The sequence below is a fragment of the Ovis aries genome, chromosome 3 (genome assembly GCF_016772045.2).
Source record: "Ovis aries strain OAR_USU_Benz2616 breed Rambouillet chromosome 3, ARS-UI_Ramb_v3.0, whole genome shotgun sequence".
Classification (NCBI taxonomy): Eukaryota; Metazoa; Chordata; class Mammalia; order Artiodactyla; family Bovidae; genus Ovis; species Ovis aries.
This window is the reverse complement of record NC_056056.1, coordinates 61,165,345-61,185,256: the sequence shown is the minus strand read 5'-3', so window position 1 is coordinate 61,185,256 and position 19,912 is coordinate 61,165,345. Positions and strand designations below refer to the sequence as shown.

Here is a 19,912-nt window from a genome sequence, read left to right as displayed (position 1 = left end):
TACTGTAGTACAAAGAATTGGTCTTTGTCCCAGGTCTAGAAATGGAGCTTCTAAAACCCTTGAAGTCTCCTGAGTTATAAGAGGGTCTTTGTTGTGCTAAAGAGGTGAGTCTTGGTGAATCTTCCAGGATGGGGGCAATTACCAGAAAGACCAATCCAGTGATGAGATGGTGGGGGCTTTGGGCCAATCTGACCTCTAGAGATGGGAAGGCAACTGGAGTTTGAATTCAGTCACATGGCCAAGTATTCAATCAGTGCTGTCCACCTAATGAGACCCCAACTAAACTCGGGTCCAGGGCTCAGTGGAGCCTTGTGATTGGTCAACACATGCATGTCCCTCATGTGACATTCCTAGACCCCAGGTACAGAGAGCCTGAAACCTCTGCCCTTGGGACAACCCCCACCCAGCCCTCAAACTCTGTGTATCCCTTTCCCAGAGACTGTGATCACTGGTTTATATTAATATTAGTGCTTTCCTGAGTTCTGCCAGTCTTTTTAGCAAATCTGCAAACTTAAGGGTGTCCTGGGGAGCCCCCAGATCAATAGCCAAACTGCCAGAAGTGCAGGTGGCCTGGGGAGCCCACTCCAGGCTGGTGTCTGAAGTGGGGCCATCACGTGGGACTGAGTCTTTTCCCTGTGGGGGCCCTGCTAGCTGCGGTGGTTGGTGTCAGAGCAATGTGGCATGGCGCTCAGCTAGAGGAAACACAGGATAACTGTTATTAAGGGTAATTTTGTGATTGCTAATAGAAATGTTGAGATCCTGGAAACAGCTTTTCGATCATCAGGCTGGGGCATCACAGTTTGAAGCGCGGGCTCCTGAGTGGACAGGTTTTGGAAGATCATTTAGCAGTTTCTGCTTGGTGTGGTCCCTAGGCAGTGTCTGTCTGGGGACGCTGCTCATTGGCTGTCCCTCAGGAGTTACGGACAGAACTTGGTGGTGAGCCCTGAGATTTTTCCAGCACCAGGACATTGCCAAGACTGTCAGGAATGGAAATGTATATTCAGAGTCCCACAATTTGGCATATTTAGTATAGACAGCCTCATCTGGTACCATCAGATGGAGTCAGAACTTAGCATTAAAAGTGTGAGCAGGTGGCTTTTTTGGTGCTGTCTACTGCGTGCTATCTCTGTAGCTTTGGGCAAGTTACTTAACCTCTCCAGGCTTCAACGCCCTCCTCTATAAAATGGACATAGCAGTGTTTCCTACTTACTAGGTGTGTGCTAAGTCACTTCAGTCATGTCTAACTCTGTGCAACCCCATGGACTGTAGCCCGCCGGCCTCTTCTGTCCATGGAATTTTCCAGGCAAGAATACTGGAGTGGGCTGCCATTTCCTCCTCCAGGGGCTCTTCCTAACCCAGGGATTGAACCTGCATCTCTTATGTCTCCTTCATTGGCAGGTGGATTCTTTACCACTAGCGCCACCTGTGAAGCCTGAGTAGGTGCTGGGAAGACCAAATAAGATAATGAAGGAAACACGTTAAGTGAGCACAGAGTCTGACAGAGGGCAAGTGCTGGCTCTATTTCTTGTACATTTGTTCGCTGGCATGAGTGTGTCTGGCTTGGTGAGACCATGCTCTATGTGTGGGTTTGATGTGTGGCTGTGAAGGAAATCTACAGCCTTGCTTTGATGTGTCAAGCAGACAGCAGCTGTTAAGAAGCCACAACTTAAAAAACACTTCAGTGAAAGTTTCTCTTCACATAATCCCTCTGAGAGGCTGGACTTGTCTCAAGGGTGTATGACTGTTGAGGCATCTGGGGAACTTCTCATCTGGCTTTTCTAGCAGAGCCTGTTCCAGTGATCGTTTCTGATGTAACGAATCAGCTCCAGACCTGTGGCTCATAAGAGCAACCTCTATCACTTTAAACCAGTGTCTTTATCACACCTGGTTCTGAGGGTTAACTGGCTCCACTGGGTTCCCGCTTGGGGTCTTACCTGCAGCTGCTGCCAGAGGCTGGACAGAACTGGAATCATCTGAACGTTCCACTGGGCTGGAGTCCAGGATGGTAGTGGGCTGGGACAACTGGACACCCAGGGCTCAGCTGGGCATCTCTCAGTCCATGGAGAGATGTCTGCTTCTGCTGGTGACTACTTCCTCTCTCGTGAGCATTTTAAAGGCAGGGCATGGAAGCTGCTGGACCTGAGCCTGGTAACTGGTCAGAGCACTCCCTCTGCTCAAATGGGAGAGACCCAGACCCACCTCTCTGTGGGAAGAGAGCGAAGGACCCATGTCCATCTGTAAGCTACAGGGCCATAAGGCGTGTGGGTTTCACACCCTGGCACATCATTTTTTCCACAAGAGACTCTATGTAGCTTCCTCAGGTGACCACACTGATCTAGGGATTGCCCACTTGGTTTCAGTTCTTAACTAAGTAAAACCCTTGCCCTTGCATGAAAACCTCATCTGCTCCCATCTCCTCATATGCTCCCTTATTTAAAATTTCGATATTTTCCATCTTACTCTATCAGAGGCTGGTGATGAGGGTGAACATCTAGGGGTGTTTTGAGGTCCACAGACACCTTAACATAACCTTCCCCTGCAGCCTCAGTGGCTGGGTCATCACTTACTAGGGACTATCGGGGCACTGTACATACTGGGGACCACTGGGGCACTGTGGAGAAGTTTCCCTTAGAAGCACTTGGCCCTTTGTTGTACAGGATCTGAGCTCTGAGCCAGTGTTCTGATGAGAGAGGGCGACCCGACTGAGGCCTGCTGCCAGCTTCCCCAAACTGAAACCTGGAACCAGCTGCGGGGAGGGATCGGGGAAGCAGGGCAGAGGGGGAGAATTAGCCAGTCACGGTGGTGGGGAGGCAGACACATCACCAAGGTGCCTTGGGTAGTTCTCCAAGGTACACCGAGCTCACCTCCCCTCTCCCAAGACCCTGGGCTGAGGGGATGTGACTTCTTGTTCTGTAGGCATCCAGAGTGGGGTATATGAGTGCTGAATTTAGCCGGAGCTCCAGGCCATCCTGGTTTCTGATGCTCCCTCCAACCGTCCCCAGAGACCCTCTAGGATGGACTGTCCCCAGCGCTGTCCTGCGTGGCTCACTGTGACACCCTCTGTTTGCAGGTCCAGCCCGCCCCCTTGGGACACAAGCGCTGACCCCGTGGGCCTGCCATGAAACCGCACCTGAAGCAATGGAGACAAGGAATGCTCTGCGGGGTGTTTGCGTGGGGGCTCCTCTTTGTGGTGATCTTCCTCTACTTCACGGACAGCAGCCCTGCCAAGCCCTCGCCCAGCTCCTTCTCCTTCCTGGAGACCCGGAGGCTGCTGCCCGTGCAAGGGAGGCAGCGGGCCATCATGGGGGCCTCAGAGGGCCTGCCCGACGGCGCGGACTCGCGGCGGGGGTCTCCCCGGGGACTCCCATCCGGTCCCCTGCGGACATGGGCCGGAGATGGCTTTGAACGTGAGCCAGAGTTTCTTTCGGCCCAGCCAGGGAGAATGTCCCTAAGCGCTTTTCCCCCGGAGGACCCCGCTCCGGGCACTTCGGGGCGCCTCTCCCCTGGAGACCCAGGCCCAGAAGGGGCTCGGCCGCCACGCACAGCCCCGGGACGGCGGGCGAAGCGGGGGCCCCGGAGGCAGAGCCGGAGCCCAGGGGGCGAGGACGGGGAGCGGCTGTACTCGTCCATGTCCCGGGCCCTGCTGAGACGGCTCTGGAAGGGCGACGCGTCGGCGCGCATGCTGCACCCGCGCCTGCAGAAGGCCATGGGTGCCTACCTGCGTGCCAACAAGCACGGCGTGCGCTTCCGGGGGCGCCGCGCGTCGGGGCGGAGCCGCACCGAGCTGCTGTGCGCGTTGCGGGGCCGCGTGCAGGTGCGCACCCTGGACGGCACTGAACCGCCCTTCTCCGCGCTTGGCTGGCGCGCGCTGGTCCCTCCGGTGCCACTCAGCCGGCTGCTCCCGCGCGGGCTCCGGACCTGCGCCGTGGTCACGTCGGCAGGCGCCATCCTCAACTCATCTCTGGGAGAGGAGATAGGTGGGTCCCCGCGGCCACCCGAGCGCCACCCCCAGGGTGGCCAGTCTGACACTGTGTTTCCGGAGAGTCTTGGGTCTCCTCCTTTCCCTGGGACCGAATGAACCCAGGTGGATCCCGCAGAGGTCTCCTTTTATTGTTGTTTACTCGCTAAGTCATATCGGACTCTTTCGGACCCCATGGATTGCAGGCAACCAGGCTCCTCTGTCCATGGGATTCGCCAAGCAAGAATAGTGGACTAGGTATTCTTACTGGAATACTGGAATGGTAGTCATTCCCTTCTCCAGGGATCGAACCTGTATCTCCTGTGTCTCCTGCATTGCTGCAAAGAGAAAGGTTAATTTTAAGGCCTCCTCCCTGCCCTTGTGGGGGCTGGGAAGCCTGAAGGCCACTGGACAGGCAGGTAGGCTGGCTGGAAATGCATGTAAGGGTTGCTGTTGCAGCCTGGAGCCCCAAATTTGTGGGGCAGGCTGGTGGTGGGCAGTTCAGGAGGGTTCCCGCATCTAGATACAGAGTCCCTTCTTCTCAAGAAACTGCGGTCTAGTTTCAGGCCCTCGACACCCCCAATGACCAGCCCAGCCAGCTGCAGCAGCGGTGACCCGGTAGCTCCTCCACTCCTTTGGCAGACACGAGGCCCCTCCTCTGGGCAGGTTTCTGTACCAGGTGCCAAGAAATCAAGTGCCTACTGGACGCAGCCTTGGCCTCGAGGCCAGATGTACAACCACAGCCCTGTAACTCCTCACGGCGGATGGTGTTAGCTCAGCCTCCCTGGACACAATCTGCAGGGGTCACTGCCCACTGGACAGAAAGGAGTCATTGCCATCTCTGGGGCCGGGGCATTTTCCATGTTCCCAAGGAGTGGCTGATGCCCCATCACTAGGCTCCACAGCCCAGACCTACTCCCACAGGGTCTTGGCAATGAGGCAGAATCTGAAATTTTTAAGAAGTTGAAAAAAAACAAAGCTCAAGCCTGGGCTTGTGGCCTGGAGTCCCAGAGTCCCCGTGCTAACATTAAGCAGGCTCATAATCACGTTGTCCGAGTGTCACAGAAACTTGCGGCCAGAGCTGAGCAGAGCGGCTGCTTCCAATTAGGAGGGAGCTCTGGCTCAGAGGCCCCTGGGGCGAAGTAAAGCCACACTTCCCTCTGGTTCCCAGGACATGATTAATCACGGAAGGAGGAATTTAACCAGCATGCTTTAAAGCAGGCGCCAACTTGCTCTTGGTTTTTTGGTGGGTTTTTTTTTGGTTTTTTTTTTTTTTTTTTTTGCTTTGCTTTAAGCCCCACTGCCTCCTACCTGTGGGTTTGCATTGTTTTCATCCATCAGGCAGAATTCCCTCACTCTTTATTCGGGCGTAAATATCCCCAACCAGAGTCTTGTAAATTCTCTTCTATTCGACCAGAGTCTTATAAATTCTTTTCTGTTCAGAATTCAGAAGAGAGTGTGAATGGCGCTGGGAATGTCATATTTCTGGGGAACACGATGTGTCAGTTATATCTTTCTTGGTTTCTAGCAACCAGATTTAATTGACAGCATCTGCGCTCACACAAAGGTTCATGATTAGAATCATAGAAAGGTACGTGAAGAACAAACACTTGGAAATTTTTTAAAATTCTCTATTGTTTTGCTTCACTTCCTTTGAATCCAGTTTTGTGTCTGCCTTTTTAAGAATATATAATATAGCACAATTCCATTTGTAAAGACAAGAAAGAAGCCTTTCCTTTTCATAAGCTGGCATCTCTCAGCATCGGCCCTCGTGATGCCAGGTGCTGACATGAACTGAATGTACACACACTTATCAGCACACAGTTGTTAGCACCTCTCTTGATGAGAACAAAGTCACAGAGCCAATTTCCTCAGGAAGCTTGGAGTTGGGCGTGCTGTGTGTTAGTGGCTCGGTCGTGTCTGACTCTCTGCAACCCCATGGACTGTAGCCCACCAGGCTTCCTTGTCCTTGAAATTCACCAGGCAGGGATATAAGAGTGATAACCTTTCTCTTCTCCAGGGGAGCTTCCTGACCCAGGGATTGAACCTGTGTCTCCCTCATTGCAGGCAGATTCTCTACCATCTGAGCCACCAATAGGGCATGCTGTACTGTTTAACTAAATTCATCTTAACCCCTAAGCATCTATTGTACTTGTGAATTGGCTAAGTGAAGATCAGAAGACTTGCAGGAGGTTGTGGTCTTATGAGGGCAGAGCTAGAAAATCTCCCCAAGCCCCCTCCCCAAGGGAACCAGGGGTGCCCCAGGGTTGCCTGCAGCTGTCCCCTCAGCAGCTCCCTCTCCTGGCTGCTGCGATACCATGGCGTTTCCCCAGTTCTGTTGCACTGAGTCATACCTTGTCATTGTTTTTGAGAACAGTGTAGCAGCTGTAAACACCTCCACTTTGAATATGTTACTAAAAAGCAAACTGAACTGTCTTGGAAACATGGAACACCCATTGCTAGAGTCATGAGATGATCTTGTTTCACCTGTTCTGTAAATAACAATTATTCGTGAGCTCACTAGCAGCCATCCTGGGGAAGCACGCTCTAGACAAGAAATGCCTGCCCTAAGCTAACAGGCATCGCCTGGAATGCGAGATCAAGACTGTTCCTTGAAACTCAGATTCCGGCCAGTGTGTGGGAAATGGGAGGATGGAGAGAAGCCTTGCAGAGAGGGGATGTCTTCCTGGGTGAACTTGGAATTTGGCATCCTGTTACCATTGCTTTAAAAAGCAAGAAAGCCGGTCGTATAGTCATTCAACAACCATGGTCCCCAACTCTTCACCAGCTACTGTGCTCACCACCAGTGATGGAAAGACGGATGAGGCCCAGCCCTAACCCTCAAATCTTCTGCTGTCTGGTGGGAAAGACAGACTATAAAGAGACACTTCTGGTATCACAATTAGAAGGACAGAGAGACGCGTAGACAGACAGGGAAGAAATGACCTTGGGATCTGGCCACCCCTCGAGGGCTGATGTCTGAGGAGGTAAATCCAGGCTGAAGGCCAGCAGAGCAGGTGGACAAGAAAAGCAGTTCAGTGTGTGGGTGATGAGGGACAGCACAAGGGGCTAGGGGTGAAGAGCCAATAGATAAGCTGGACCACTGGCAGGTCAGCCCCATGCTTTCGTATGTCATTCTCCACAAGTTAAACTTCACATAATGATCATAATAGTAGGTACCACATATAGTTGGATGGCATCATCGGCTTAATGGGTATGAGTCTCAACAAACTCTGAGAGATAGTGAAGGACAGGGAAGCTGCAGTCCTTGGGGCCACAAAGAGTTGGACACGACTTAGTGACTGAACAACAGCAATGTGTAGGGTCTTCCCTGTTACTGCAGGAAAGTTCCCATCCTCCATGCTTTTATGTGTTAACCAGCCTTGTGATGCCGTGGGACAGAGATTATTCCCATTTTGTAGATAAAGGAAACTGATGCACCTAGAGACACAGAGGATGGAACCAGGTTTGAACTCCAGTCTGGGTCTCAGAAATTCCGACTCTATCCCTGGCTTCCTGGTGCAGAGCTCTGAAATCTTAAAGTGGAGGAGTGATGGATCAGGGTCTCATTAGGGAAAGATTGCTCCAGAGCCAAGATGGGAGCAAGCACATTGTGAAAGTCACAATGAGGTGAGAAAGACCTGAGTGGCAGGTTTGGGAGGAAGAAGAACTGTCTCTTTGGCAGGCTGTTCCCCAGAGGCTGGGGCGTGGGCTCCCTCTGCAGATTCCCGCTGGGGCTGGATTTCATGCTGCTGCGCCTTCTGGCCGGCTGCTCCCTGCAGGGTTTTCATCTTCCCCAGTGATGCACTGAGCCTGGCTCTGTTCTCAAGGTCAACGTCAAGTGGCTCTTGCCTGGAAATGTGTCCTCCAGAAATGACTGACTCTATGTTCTCTTCTCCTGTCTCCTGTCTGATCCATTCCTCTCCTTCTAAATGTGAATGGACAGTTCAGTTTTTAAGGCGATTATCTGGGAGAGGCACAGCCAGGCAAGATCCGTCTGATGGATCTCACAGCTCGTCCTCTGCACACTCCCCCTCCCATCCTGGTCCCTTCTGCTCCCTGACAGCTGGAGGAGGTTCAGTTTCTGTCCCTGCCTCTCTATGTCCTCCACAAAATTGACCTCTTAACTCTTCAAACTCATGCCACTTCCAGAAGAGTGAAGCTAGATTACCTTTCTGTGCCCTGTGCCTTGTCAAGTCCTTCTGAGACTTAAAACACATCTCAGTGTAGAACAGGGTTTTCCTGGAATCCACCTGCAATGCAAGAGACCAGAGTTTGATCTCTGGGTTGGGAAAAATCCCATGGAGAAGGAAATGGCTACCCACTCCAGTATTCTTGCCTGGAGAATCCCATGGACAGAGAAGCCTGGTGGGTTACAGTCCATAGGGTTGCAAAGAGCCAGATATGACTGAGCAACTAACACTTTCAGTGTAGAACACCAGCTTTTAAAAACTGGGGCTTTTGCTGCAGTGATCGATTAATCTGAAGTTTCTACATAATCTGTTAGAAATGCACCCACTGTCTGGCCTCCTCAGTTTGTTCACCTTACCTCTAGATGGAGACTGTGTTGAGGGGGCATGGTTTAGAGAGAGAACTGGTCCAGGAGAGCTAGCATCCTACCTCTGGCCCTGGTGCCCACCCTGATTACCTCTCGGTGCCTGGAGCCCACCCCACTTTTGCCCCAGGTCAGCAGTTCATAGAGTGTGTGACCTTGCACTCGGAGTCCCCAAGACCCTTTCAGGGGTTCGCAAGGTGAGAACTATTTCCATTATAGTACTCACAGGTCCTTTTAGCTGTTGGCAGTTGAATAGGAAGATGCAGGAGCAACAGTGGATAAAACAGATCAAAGCAGTGGTAACCAATGGTATTAGCCTTCATGCAATGCTTTGCTGCCAAGCTTAACAGTAACAGGAAAGGGTGCCAGTTCCAAATATGGATGTCCTTGATGAAGCAGTAAAAATGATTGGTTTTATTAGATTTCAGTCTTTGAAGTACATGTGTTTTTAAGACCAAATGGGAAATAACAATGAAAGCATTTCTGCAAACCAGCCCCCGGTGGAAAAGCACTTTTGTGATTGAGCTGTGAGTGGAACAAGCCCCTTTTGTCACGAAACACAGTTATACTTGGGACAGATGACTGATAGACAGATATACTTAATTTAGACTTGGACATTCGGCAGGTATTCTCTCAAAAAGGAAGTAAGTAAGCCTAGGAACATAACCGACAGTATTCATTGCCAGGGACAAAGCTTTCAACCATGAGCTTAGAAGCTTCCCAAAGTTAAAAAGTGATGATATCCATGGTGATATATATGATATTTGGTACTTTATAATGAAATGCATAGATATTTGAAAGATCTGCATGACTTAATGAGCTGATAATTTCCAAATGACCCTTATACAGTGTTACAAACGATATATCATTTTTTAAAACTTGAAATACAGTTGATGTACAATTCTGTGTTAGTTTCTGGTGTACATCAAAGTGATTCAGTTATACATACATATATTCTTTTTCAGAGTCGTTTCCATTATAGGTTATTGCAAGGTATTGAATATGGTTCCCTGTGCTATGCAGTAGGTCCTTATTAGTTATCTATTTTATATATAGTACTGTCTATCTGTTAATCTCAAACTCCTAATGTGTCCCTTCCCTACTCACTTTCCCTTTGGTAACCATAAGCTTGTTTTCCATGTCTGTGAGCCTGTTTGCATTTTATAAATAAGTTCATCTGTCATCATTTTTTAAGATTCCACATATAAATATCATAGATTTGTCTTTTTCTGTCTGACTTTCTTCACTTGGTATGATCTCTCAGTCCATCCATGTTGCTGCAAATGGCATTTTTCATTCCTTTTTATGGCTGAGGAGTATTCCGCTGTATAGATGTACCATGCCTTTTTCTGTTCATCTGTTGGTGGACACTCAGGTTGCTTCCATGTCTTGGCTGTTGTAAACAGTGCTGCTGTGAACACTGGGGTGCCTGTATCTTTTCAAATTAGAGTTTTCTCTGACATATGCCCGGGAGTGAGATTGCTGGGTCATATGGTAGCTCTGGTTTTAGTTTTTTAAGGAACCTCCATACTGTTTTGAAACTGGAGAAGACCCATAGAAATTCCCTATTGCTGATTAACTGTGGTTTCAGCCCTGTTTCTAGGAATCACATGAGACTCCACAGAGCAGTCTAGATACATACACGTATCTTGACATTTCCTGCGAACATAAAGCACGTCCTTAAAGACTGTGAATGCACACCAAGCATCTAAATATAACTTAGATGTTGCAGGACGACTTGTAATGGATTGATATGGTTTCACGTTTATTCGCCCCCAGCCAGGATCTCATTCTAAATAAACAGTATACCGAACAATGTGTGTGGAGGGGGGGAGGAGTGTCTGAACTTTACTGGGGTCCAGTTAGTTTCAGGTATTGAAAGATTTGCTTTAAGATATTTTCCTAGATATTGCTGATTTTTATGCAGAGGCAAAAAAGTCATTTTGTCACGTGTGTGCCCTCAGATTCCCACGATGCGGTTTTGAGGTTTAACTCTGCTCCTACACGTGGCTACGAGAAAGATGTCGGAAATAAAACCACCATCCGAATCATTAATTCCCAGGTAAGCTGGGTAGACTTTTCATGGATGTACATTTTACCGGTAAATAGCTCAACTGGGTGAATGAAGAGAAATCACCCAGCTCTCCATGACCATGATCTCGGGGTTTTGTAATAATAAAGAATTACTGAGAAAAAATGCAGAGACATGGGAATTCATGTGTGCCACCGTGAAGAGGGGAAAAAGCGGTAAATAAGATCAAAAGGAAAAATCAGGGTAGAGGTAGAAATATATATAGGTAGCACACTGAGTGCTGTGAACTGTGAAAAAGGCAGTTAAACAGAATAAATCAGGGGTGGAGGGCAGAAAGGCAAAGATACAGAATTCAAGAGGCAGCAGAACACCTCAGAAATTTCACTTTGTCATTGTCATTTGAAAATTTTAAAAAGGATGTTTCTTTTTTGTGTGTTCTTAAGAAGAATGTTTTCCAAAATTCATAACAAAATTATTCTCAGAACAAACCACAACAATTTCTAGCATTTCAAACTATATGTAAAAAATGGAGTGATGAGAAATTTATAGTGAGTTTCTTATCGGAAAAAAAGGTGTGTTTTCTGCATCAGGCCCTGGGCTCGCAGCCTGAGAGAGGTGAGAGTCAGGCCCTGCTTCCTGAATTCAGAGACGCCACTGATTGAAGATTCCTCTTCTGTCTGATGACAGCTTTTCAAAGAGAAGATAAGCTCCAGCAAATTAAGACACCTGTCACTGTGAGATACACCCTAACTTTAGAAATACTAAGATGTGAAGAAGAGTGTCTTAAAACTGAGACAAATCAATGCATCATTCCCCCTGCCCCCCCCCCCCCCCCACCCCACCCACCACCACCACCACCAAACTATAGTTTTAAAAAGGTGATGGGCAGATGAAATTGAAGGACTCACCCAGGGCCAGAGAGGGCTCCAGTCTCCAGATCTCTGGGCTGTTTGTTCTGAGGCTGTTTGTCACAGGGGGGCACCTGAAGATTCTGGTTCTTCTAGGTCTGCAGCTCACCCTCAATGACCTGTGAAAGCCACTGAGGAAGAGGCTTTTGGGGTAGCCAAGGAGCCAGGGGATTCAATCCAGAGCTGCTATCTTTAGATGGGTCCATTGCAGGCTCTTTTCTTAAAAAAGGAACCCACTCCCCCTTTCTCCAGATATTTTCTAAATTTCTAGTATGTAAAGCCTGCCTCTCTCCCTCCCCCAGAAAATCTGAGGAACATTTTTTTCCAATTCCTCTTTTAAATGTTCACTTCTTGGGCTTCTGTGGTGACTCAGTGATAAAGAATCCACCTGCCAATGCAGGAGACACAGGTTCGATCCCTGGTCCAGGAAGATCCCGCATGCTGCAGAGCAGCCGAGCCCGCATGCCACAACTACTGGGCCTGTGCTCTGGAGCCTGGGAGCTGCAATTACGGAGCCCAAGCGCCACGGCTACTGAAGCCTGCATGCCCTGGAGCCTGTGCTCTGCAGCAAGAGAAGCCTCCGCTCTGAGAAGCCCTCACAGCACAGCTAGAGAAACGCCTGCACAGCAACCAAGACCCAGCACCGTCAAAAACAAATAAGATCATAAAAGACAAGTTTCCACCTTTTAAAAAATACTGATTCTGAAGACATAAGCCCTTACTTTGCAGTGATTTTTGTATATATTTGCAGATTCTAACCAACCCCAGCTATCACTTCATGGACAGTGCATTGTATAAAGATGTCATCTTGGTGGCCTGGGACCCAGCTCCTTATTCTGCAAATCTTAACCTGGTGAGTATTTCCTTGGTGCCCTGACCCTTGCAGGTCAGACGGTACCTTTGACTGATACATAACAGGAAGAAGTCAGGGACTGAACTTGGACAGGCAGAATGAAACTGATCATAGACGCTAATTAAACTCATGTATGCTCATACTGGTTGACTCCCAGTTGCAGTAGCTCCATGGTGAGCATCAGCTCTCTGACTATCAAGTGTTTTTGTTCTGGAGGACTTAAAAAAAACAAAACGTACAACATCTAGATGCTAGGAAAGTCCTAGTCATACCGGAAATTGGCCTGCTTACATGCTGAATTTTTCCATTGTAGCACAATTACATCACCTTCCCATTTGTTAAAAGATATTTTGAAATAAATGGGAAGTTCTTGGCGGGACAGGCTAAGCTTTGTGACTCCACAACTTATTACTATTGAAATGGAGCCTGTCACAGTTTTTTCCTAAGTGTGCAGCTCTTTGGCTTCTGCCTCCAAACCTTCTTAATCTTATACAAGAGAGGATAAACAAGATTATTTAGTTCAAGTTACTCAGTCCTGCCTTTGTGACCCCTAGGGCACGCAGGCTTCCCTGTCCATCATCAACTCCCAGAACCTACTCAAACTCATGTCCATCCCATCTGTGATGCCATCCAACCATCTCATCCTCTGCCGTCCCCTTCTCCTCCCGCCTTCAATCTTTCCCAGCATCAGGGTCTTTTCCAATGAGTTGGTTCTTCTCATCAGGTGGCCAAAGTAATGGAGTTTCAGCTTCAGCATCAGTCCTTCCAAAGAATATCCGGGGGAGGTGTGGGTTGGCAGTGGCCTGCTGCAGGGTCTGAGGCACTGAGTTCAGCAGTGCGTGCATGGAACCTTTTGAAGGAGGTCACCATTATCTTCATTACCTCCGCCATAGTTTGGCCTCCCTGGTGGCTCAGATGGTAAAGCGTCTGTCTACAATGCGGGAGACCCGGGTTCAGTCCCTGGGTTGGGAAGATCCCCTGGAGAAGGAAATGGCAATCCACTCCAGTACTATTGCCTGGAAAATCCCATGGACAGAGGAGCCTGGTAGGCTACAGTCCATGGGGTCGAAAAGAGTTGGACAAGACTGAGCAACTTCACTTCACTTCATAGTTTGGCCTCAGATCAAGCAACAGGGAGGGAACACAGCCCCACCCAGCAATAGAAAATTTGATTAAAGATTTACTGAACATGGCCCCACCCATCAGAACAAGACCTTCTTTTCTATCAGGAAGCTTCCATAAGCCTCTTATCCTTATCCATCAGAGGGCAGACAGAATGAAAACCACAATCACAGTCAACTAACCAAACTGGTCACATGGACCACAGGCTTGTCTAATTCAATGAAACTATGAGCCATGCTGTGCAAGGCCACCCAAGATGGACAGGTTGTGGCAGAGAGTTCTGACAAAATATGGTCCACTGGAGAAGGGAATGGCAAATCACTTCAGTATTCTTGCCTTGAGAACCCCGTGAGCAGTATAAAAAGGCAAAAAAAACTCTTGCCAGCCAGCAAACTATAAGGGAGTGGGCTTCCCAGGTGGCTCAGGGGTAAAGAATCCCCCTGCCAATGCAGAAGACATGGGTTTGATCCCTGATCCCAGAAGATGCCACAGAGCAGCTAAGCCCATGCTCTGCAACTACTGGACTTGTGCTCTAGAGCCTGGGAGCCACAACTCCTGAGCCCAGGTGCTGCAGCTACTGAAGCCCAGGTGACCTAGAGCCTGTGCTCCACAAGGAAAGCCACCTGGATGAGAAGCCCGAGTACCACAGCTAGAGAGTAGCCCCTGCTCCCCGCAACTACAGAAAGCCTGTGCATAGCAACAAAGACCCAATACAGCCAAAAGTAAGTTGTTGTTGCTCAGTCGCTAGTCACGTCCAACTCTGCTTCCCCATGAACTGCACACGCCAGGCTTCTCTGTCCTTCACCATTTCCCAGAGTTTGCTCAGACTCATTTCTATTGAGTCAGTGGTGCCATCCAACCATCTCATTCTCTGCCACCCCGTTCTCCTCCTGCCCTCAGTCTTTCCCAGCATCAGGGTCTTTTCCAATGAGTTGGGTCTTTTCCAGTGAGTCAGCTCTTTATTTGAAAAAAAAATACATATATAAGAGAATTACATTCACAGCCTCTGTACTTTGGGGAAGCCTGGCGTGAAAAGCCAGTCTACTTGTTCTGAAAGGGGGCTAGGAAGATAGGCTGCACTTTATCCCCATGAGCAATGCTGTAAGCTGTGCCACTGGCTGTGGACTTGTTCTCCGTGACCCCAGAGGATGCCAGCTTCCTCCGATGAAGATGGGAACAGATTTCAGCCCTATTGGGGGGCAACTTTCCAAAAGAGCCGCCCATGGTGGACTGTTCCCTCTGGAAGAAGCATTCTGTCACCGTGCATTCTGAGACAGAGGCTGGACACACACCTGGCATGGCTATAACTATTCTCACCCAGGAGTGTACATCAGCATCTCCTGAAGTCTTATCCCACACATCTCCAAAGCCCTGTTCCCAGGAATCCAGCCGTATCCAGCCTCCACCTGTGATTTTGAGATAGCTCTCTAATCAATTCTCACACACACCATCTACCGAGAACCAGCATCGAGTGGATGTTTGCACTTGTCAGCTTCCTTCCAGTCTGAGGTTCTGTGGTTTTAAGTTCTGACAGCTTTCTTGCTGTTTTGGACCCATGAGAGTCTCTGGCTATGGGCCTTGTTTCCTCCTGATTTGGAAGCTTCCCAGCTCAGGGCGTGAGCTGTCTGATCAATAGACAGGGGCAGTGACTGTGCTGCTCTTGGGAGGCTAGGCTCTGCTTCTGCTCCATGAGGGTCTGGAGGAGGTGGAAAAGACCCTGAGCTTGTCTCTCACTGCCCCTGGGGTCTGGGGGCCACAGTTCAAATTATTCTTCCCAAAATGTTTAAAGCCACAGACCACATTCAACCAGGGACTGTTAAGTAGGATCGTAATACAAGCCTGGGCTTCCTTGGTGGCTCAGAAGGTAAAAAATCTGCATGCAATGCAGGAGACCCAAGTTTGATCCCTGGGTTGGGATGATCTGCTGGAGGAGGGGATGGCTACCCACTCCAGTATTCTTGCCTGGAGAATCCCATGGACAGAGGAACCTCATGGGCTATGGTCCATGGGGTCGCAAAGTGTCAGACGCCATTGAGCAGAAACACCAGTACTTTGCCCGAGGTGTCTATTTGAAGGGACGGTCAGCCGGATGAGCCCCTCCCCACACACCTTCTCCAAACCCCGCTTCTTGGTGGCGCCTGAGATGCTTCTGAAGACTTTTTAAAAATCAACCTTAGTGTGTATGTTTTCATATAATTGTTGTTGTTCAGTTGCTAAGTTGTGTGCAACTCATTGCCACCCAATGGAGTGCATGGGCGAGCTCATCTTCTGATGCCTTATCTTTTCGACTTTTCATGCCCTTCCTGGGGTTCTTGAGGCAAGAATACTGGGACAGATTGCCATTCCCTTCTCTAGTGGACCACGGTTTGTCAGAAGTCTTTACTATGACCCATCAGTCTTGAGTGGCCCTGCACAGCATGGCTCATAGCTTCACTGAGTTACATAAGCCCCTCCACCAACCCCTCCATGAAGAGGTTTCATACAATCATTTATGTGTAATCTTTGTACATGTATGTGTTGCTGGGCAGTAGTGAATGTATACAGTCCTGTATTCAGCACCACAACGAAGGAACAGAATCTCCCCATCATTGCAGAGTCCTGTGTGTCACTCATTCACCTCCCAGACCTGGCCCCAACCCAGGCAACAGCTGACATGTTTTTGCACTAGACATTAGATGGGGAAAGCATATTTCTGAAATACAGTGATTGAAACCATGGCCATGGGCCATCTGACCCTGTTTTTTGTTTTCATTTTTTTCCTTCTTTTTATTTTTGTTTTTCTTTACTTCTTTTTTGTTTGTTTGTTTGCCTCTGTTTTTGTAAATAAAGTTTTATTTAAACACAGCCACATATTGTACCATCTGTGGCTGCTTTGCATGTAAGTAAACAGTGAAGCCCAGGAGTTGCAGCAGAGACCCCATGGCCCCAAACCTCTTTTACTACCTGGCCCCTTTTAGAAAAGTCCACTGACCTTGCTCTAGCCCTTCTCTCTCATTTTACTAAAGAATAAGCACCAGTCCCCCAGGCTGGACCCCAGCCCCTATACTCACTCACCCCTCATCCAGTGTAGAAGTACCTAGAGAAGGGGCATCCTAACCCCCCTCCCAACCTGATCCCCAGCCTCTAAATACCCACAACCCCAGCACTTCCCGGTTTCCTTTTCACAGTGTGGACCTCTGCCTTGACTGTGTGTTTTTCTCTTAGTGGTACAAGAAGCCAGATTACAACCTGTTCACACCGTATGTCCAGCATCGTCAGAGAAATCCGAACCAGCCATTTTACATTCTTCACCCCAAGTTTATCTGGCAGCTTTGGGACATCATCCAGGAGAACACGAAGGAGAAGATCCAACCCAACCCACCATCCTCTGGCTTTATCGGTATGTGACTGTCAGGCTGGGTGACTAGCCGCAGGTGAAGGTTCATGCTAAGTGAATGTACATTTGTGCTATATAAGAACATCTAGAGGGTGTCTTTAGAGGGGGGATAGATTCAGTAAAAAGAGTGCAAAGACTCTGTTTCAGTTTCTACGGGCGAGTAAGAAACTACCCCAACATTCCAAGGTCTGAAACGAACTGCTTCATTTTCTCTCATGGTGGAGTGGGTCAGGAAGGGCCCAGCTAGGTGACCCCTTTGTTCCAGACTCATGGAGTCACTTGTGGCCATTCAGCTGCCCCATGGGGTGACCTTGCTCCCCTGTTGGGCCCATCTGCTGGAACGCCTTGGGGGTATAGCTCAGCTGGACTGATGACCATGTGCCTGCAGGTGGTGGCCTCATGGTAACTGGACTCTTGATGGAAGCTCAGGGCTCCTGGCAGGTGTTCCAGTGATAGGAAGTGGAAGCGGGCTTTCTCAGGGCAGAAGCCTGAGGGACTCTCTGTGGGTCACAGCCATTAGAGGCCCCCAGACTCAAGGGGTGGAGACCCCAGGGCCGTCCAGAACCACCACCACTCGCATGCACATTGTTGATGTGGGGCCAGGTCGAGGACGGGATTTCATGGCCACTGGACCACCCCCTGAGGGTTGCAAGGTCACCAGTGGGTCTGGGCTTTGAGTAGCAGGATTCTCGGGCTGAGCTCCACTCTCTCCACCAGATAATAGACTTCATGTAACAAAGGCATCACACGTGGCCTAGTGTATTGTTTGCAGTCAGGTTTTTATCCTCAAATGTGGTCTTAACCCATTTCTTTTCCCATGTTTCAGCCTCTTGCCCTGTTATTGTCTTGGTGGTACCTGAATAGGGTGATATTAAGGAAGACCTTAGCTCCCCTTGGCGTATGAAAGCTGCAGTGGAACACAGGATAGGAATTTTGTCCATAAAACACTGATAGCAGTCTCTACCCTAATATTGATGAATTTACAACCTGCACGCTGACTTGGGCTGCACAGGTGGTAACCATGACTAAAGGAACGTTTATGGAAGTGACGTGGGTTGGTCAGCAATACATGCCCAAGAAGCATGCAAAGTGAGGCTTGTGGGTTTAGAGCAGTTTTGAGGTATTATAATAATATGAAATATTTTATGCAGAATTCAAGACAAAATTCATGACTGCATGTTATTTTCCTTAAGCAGAGCTCCCTCACCCACTTTACGTCATGCCTTTGATGCACTTTGTTTCCAAGGCACTTTGTCAGATTCTAAAGTGTTTTTTTTTAACATGTATTTATTTATTTTTAGCTGAGCTGGGTCTTCATTGCTGTATGCAGGTTTTCTCTAGTTGTGGAGAGAGGGGATACTTTCTGGTTGTGGTGCGCAAGCTGCTCATTCCAGTGGCTTCTCTTGTTGTGGCGCACGGGCTTAGTTGCCCTGTGACATGTGGGATCTTCCTGGACCAGGGATCGAACCTGTGTCTCCTGCATTGGCAGGTGGATTCTTAGCCACTGTGCCACCAGGGAAGTCCATGTTGTGTTCTGTTTTTTCTGTGAGTGAAAGATTACTCTGGGTATTCTGCTAGGAGACACTGCAAAATTCCCAGAGCAAAGGGTACAGATATGTAATTATATTATAACCACAAGTGGCACGTTAGATACAGAAATCCAAGCTACCACATAAGGATTCTGGAGCTCCAGTATGAGTGGAACAAACTACAAAGTGTCAGTCTTAGGCACAGACATCTGGGATTAGAATAGGTCAGAAAAACCAGGGTGGACTATGATTTGTCTTTCGTGTGGTGTCATGGAATCCTGCTGACCTAGGGAAGAACGTGGAACAGGATGGAATGATGCTGAGACAGCATAACAGAACCTGGCCATCCGATCAAGTCTCCCTGGGAATTCCTGTGGCGAAAATCTGATCACAGCAAGAGCTTGGGAGCACAGTAGGGGCTCTCAGATGCACTTAACCACCGAAGCGAAGTTTGAAAGTTTCCTCTGACATAGTCATAGCAGGGGAACAACATTTCCCGTGTGTTTTCCCTGTTGAAAGAAATCCTGCCACTTGTGGCCAGCTTCCTTTCACAGCTATGTGCTGAGCATTTAGAGTTTTCAGGGACACTGCTTGCCTGTGTGGCTTCTTTTCCAGGACAAGGGAACTGCAGTTGGGGGTCATTTCAGGAGTGGGGGCTGAGCTGAATGACAGTCCTCTGATGTTGCTAGCTTTCCAGTCGCAGGCGAGTCACTTGCTCCTGTGAATGTCCTCATGCTCCTGGGAGAAAGGAGAGTCATAGCAACACCTTTTTATGGGGCCAGTTCATACCTGTGGTCATTTTCTAGCTCCCTTCTGTCCAGGCTGGCAGCTCTTAGGCACCGGTGGCTGCTCAAGTGTAAGTTAATTAGGATTAAACAGGAGGAAAATGTCTCCCTCAGTGCTTGAGCCCCATTTCAGGCTCTTAAAGTCCCGTGCTCCCAGTGGCTATGGCCCTGGGCAGTGTGGATGGTGACCATCATCACCACAGGGAAAGTTACGAAGGACAGCAGGAAGAAAAGGAACTTTTGGAGGAGCAACCAGTTCCTACTGGACGCTGCGCTCTGTGGGCAGGGACCTCTCTGACGGAAGACGTTTGATGTTATCCATCGTATTGATGCATTGTCACTACATCCACATGTCAATTCTAATACATACTATAATTTATTCTATACGTGAACATGCAGACTTTTCTTCCCTTTAAACTATTTCCTTAAGATAAATTCCCAGGTGTATATGAGTGCTGAGGAGAGGGTGTGGTATGTTGATCACTATAGGAAGTGCCAACTTACTGCTTTTTCCCTGACTTCTGACCAGAGGCCGTATTTGTACTTCCGGGTCATAGAAGGACATCCTTATGTGCGTCAGAGATGTACTCTGTGTAACATCCCCTTGTCCAGAGCAGCAGCAAAGAGATGCTTACCCCTCATGCATGGCACATGTATTTTTTTTTTAAGAGTAGAATTTTGTTTTAGCTATATGTATATGTGTATCTCGGAGAAGGCAGTGGCACCCCACTCCAGTACTCTTGCCTAGAAAATCCCATGGATGGAGAAGCCTGGTAGGCTGCAGTCCACGCTAA

The 19,912-nt window shown here is 48.8% G+C and overlaps 1 protein-coding gene across 5 annotated transcripts in view; it reads left to right on the top strand.

Annotated features, from left to right (window-relative positions):
• Positions 1–19,912, top strand: part of ST6GAL2 (ST6 beta-galactoside alpha-2,6-sialyltransferase 2) — a 57,535-nt gene that overhangs the window by 25,696 nt on the left and 11,927 nt on the right. For all 5 annotated transcript variants that reach the window (XM_042246090.2, XM_060413873.1, XM_027966780.3 and 2 more), the window contains exons 2-5: positions 3,071–3,977; positions 10,478–10,575; positions 12,205–12,306; positions 16,633–16,807. In XM_042246090.2, coding sequence (XP_042102024.1) covers positions 3,119–3,977; positions 10,478–10,575; positions 12,205–12,306; positions 16,633–16,807 — 1,234 coding nt within the window. In that variant the 5' untranslated portion in view covers positions 3,071–3,118. The remainder of the gene's footprint in view (positions 1–3,070; positions 3,978–10,477; positions 10,576–12,204; positions 12,307–16,632; positions 16,808–19,912) is intronic.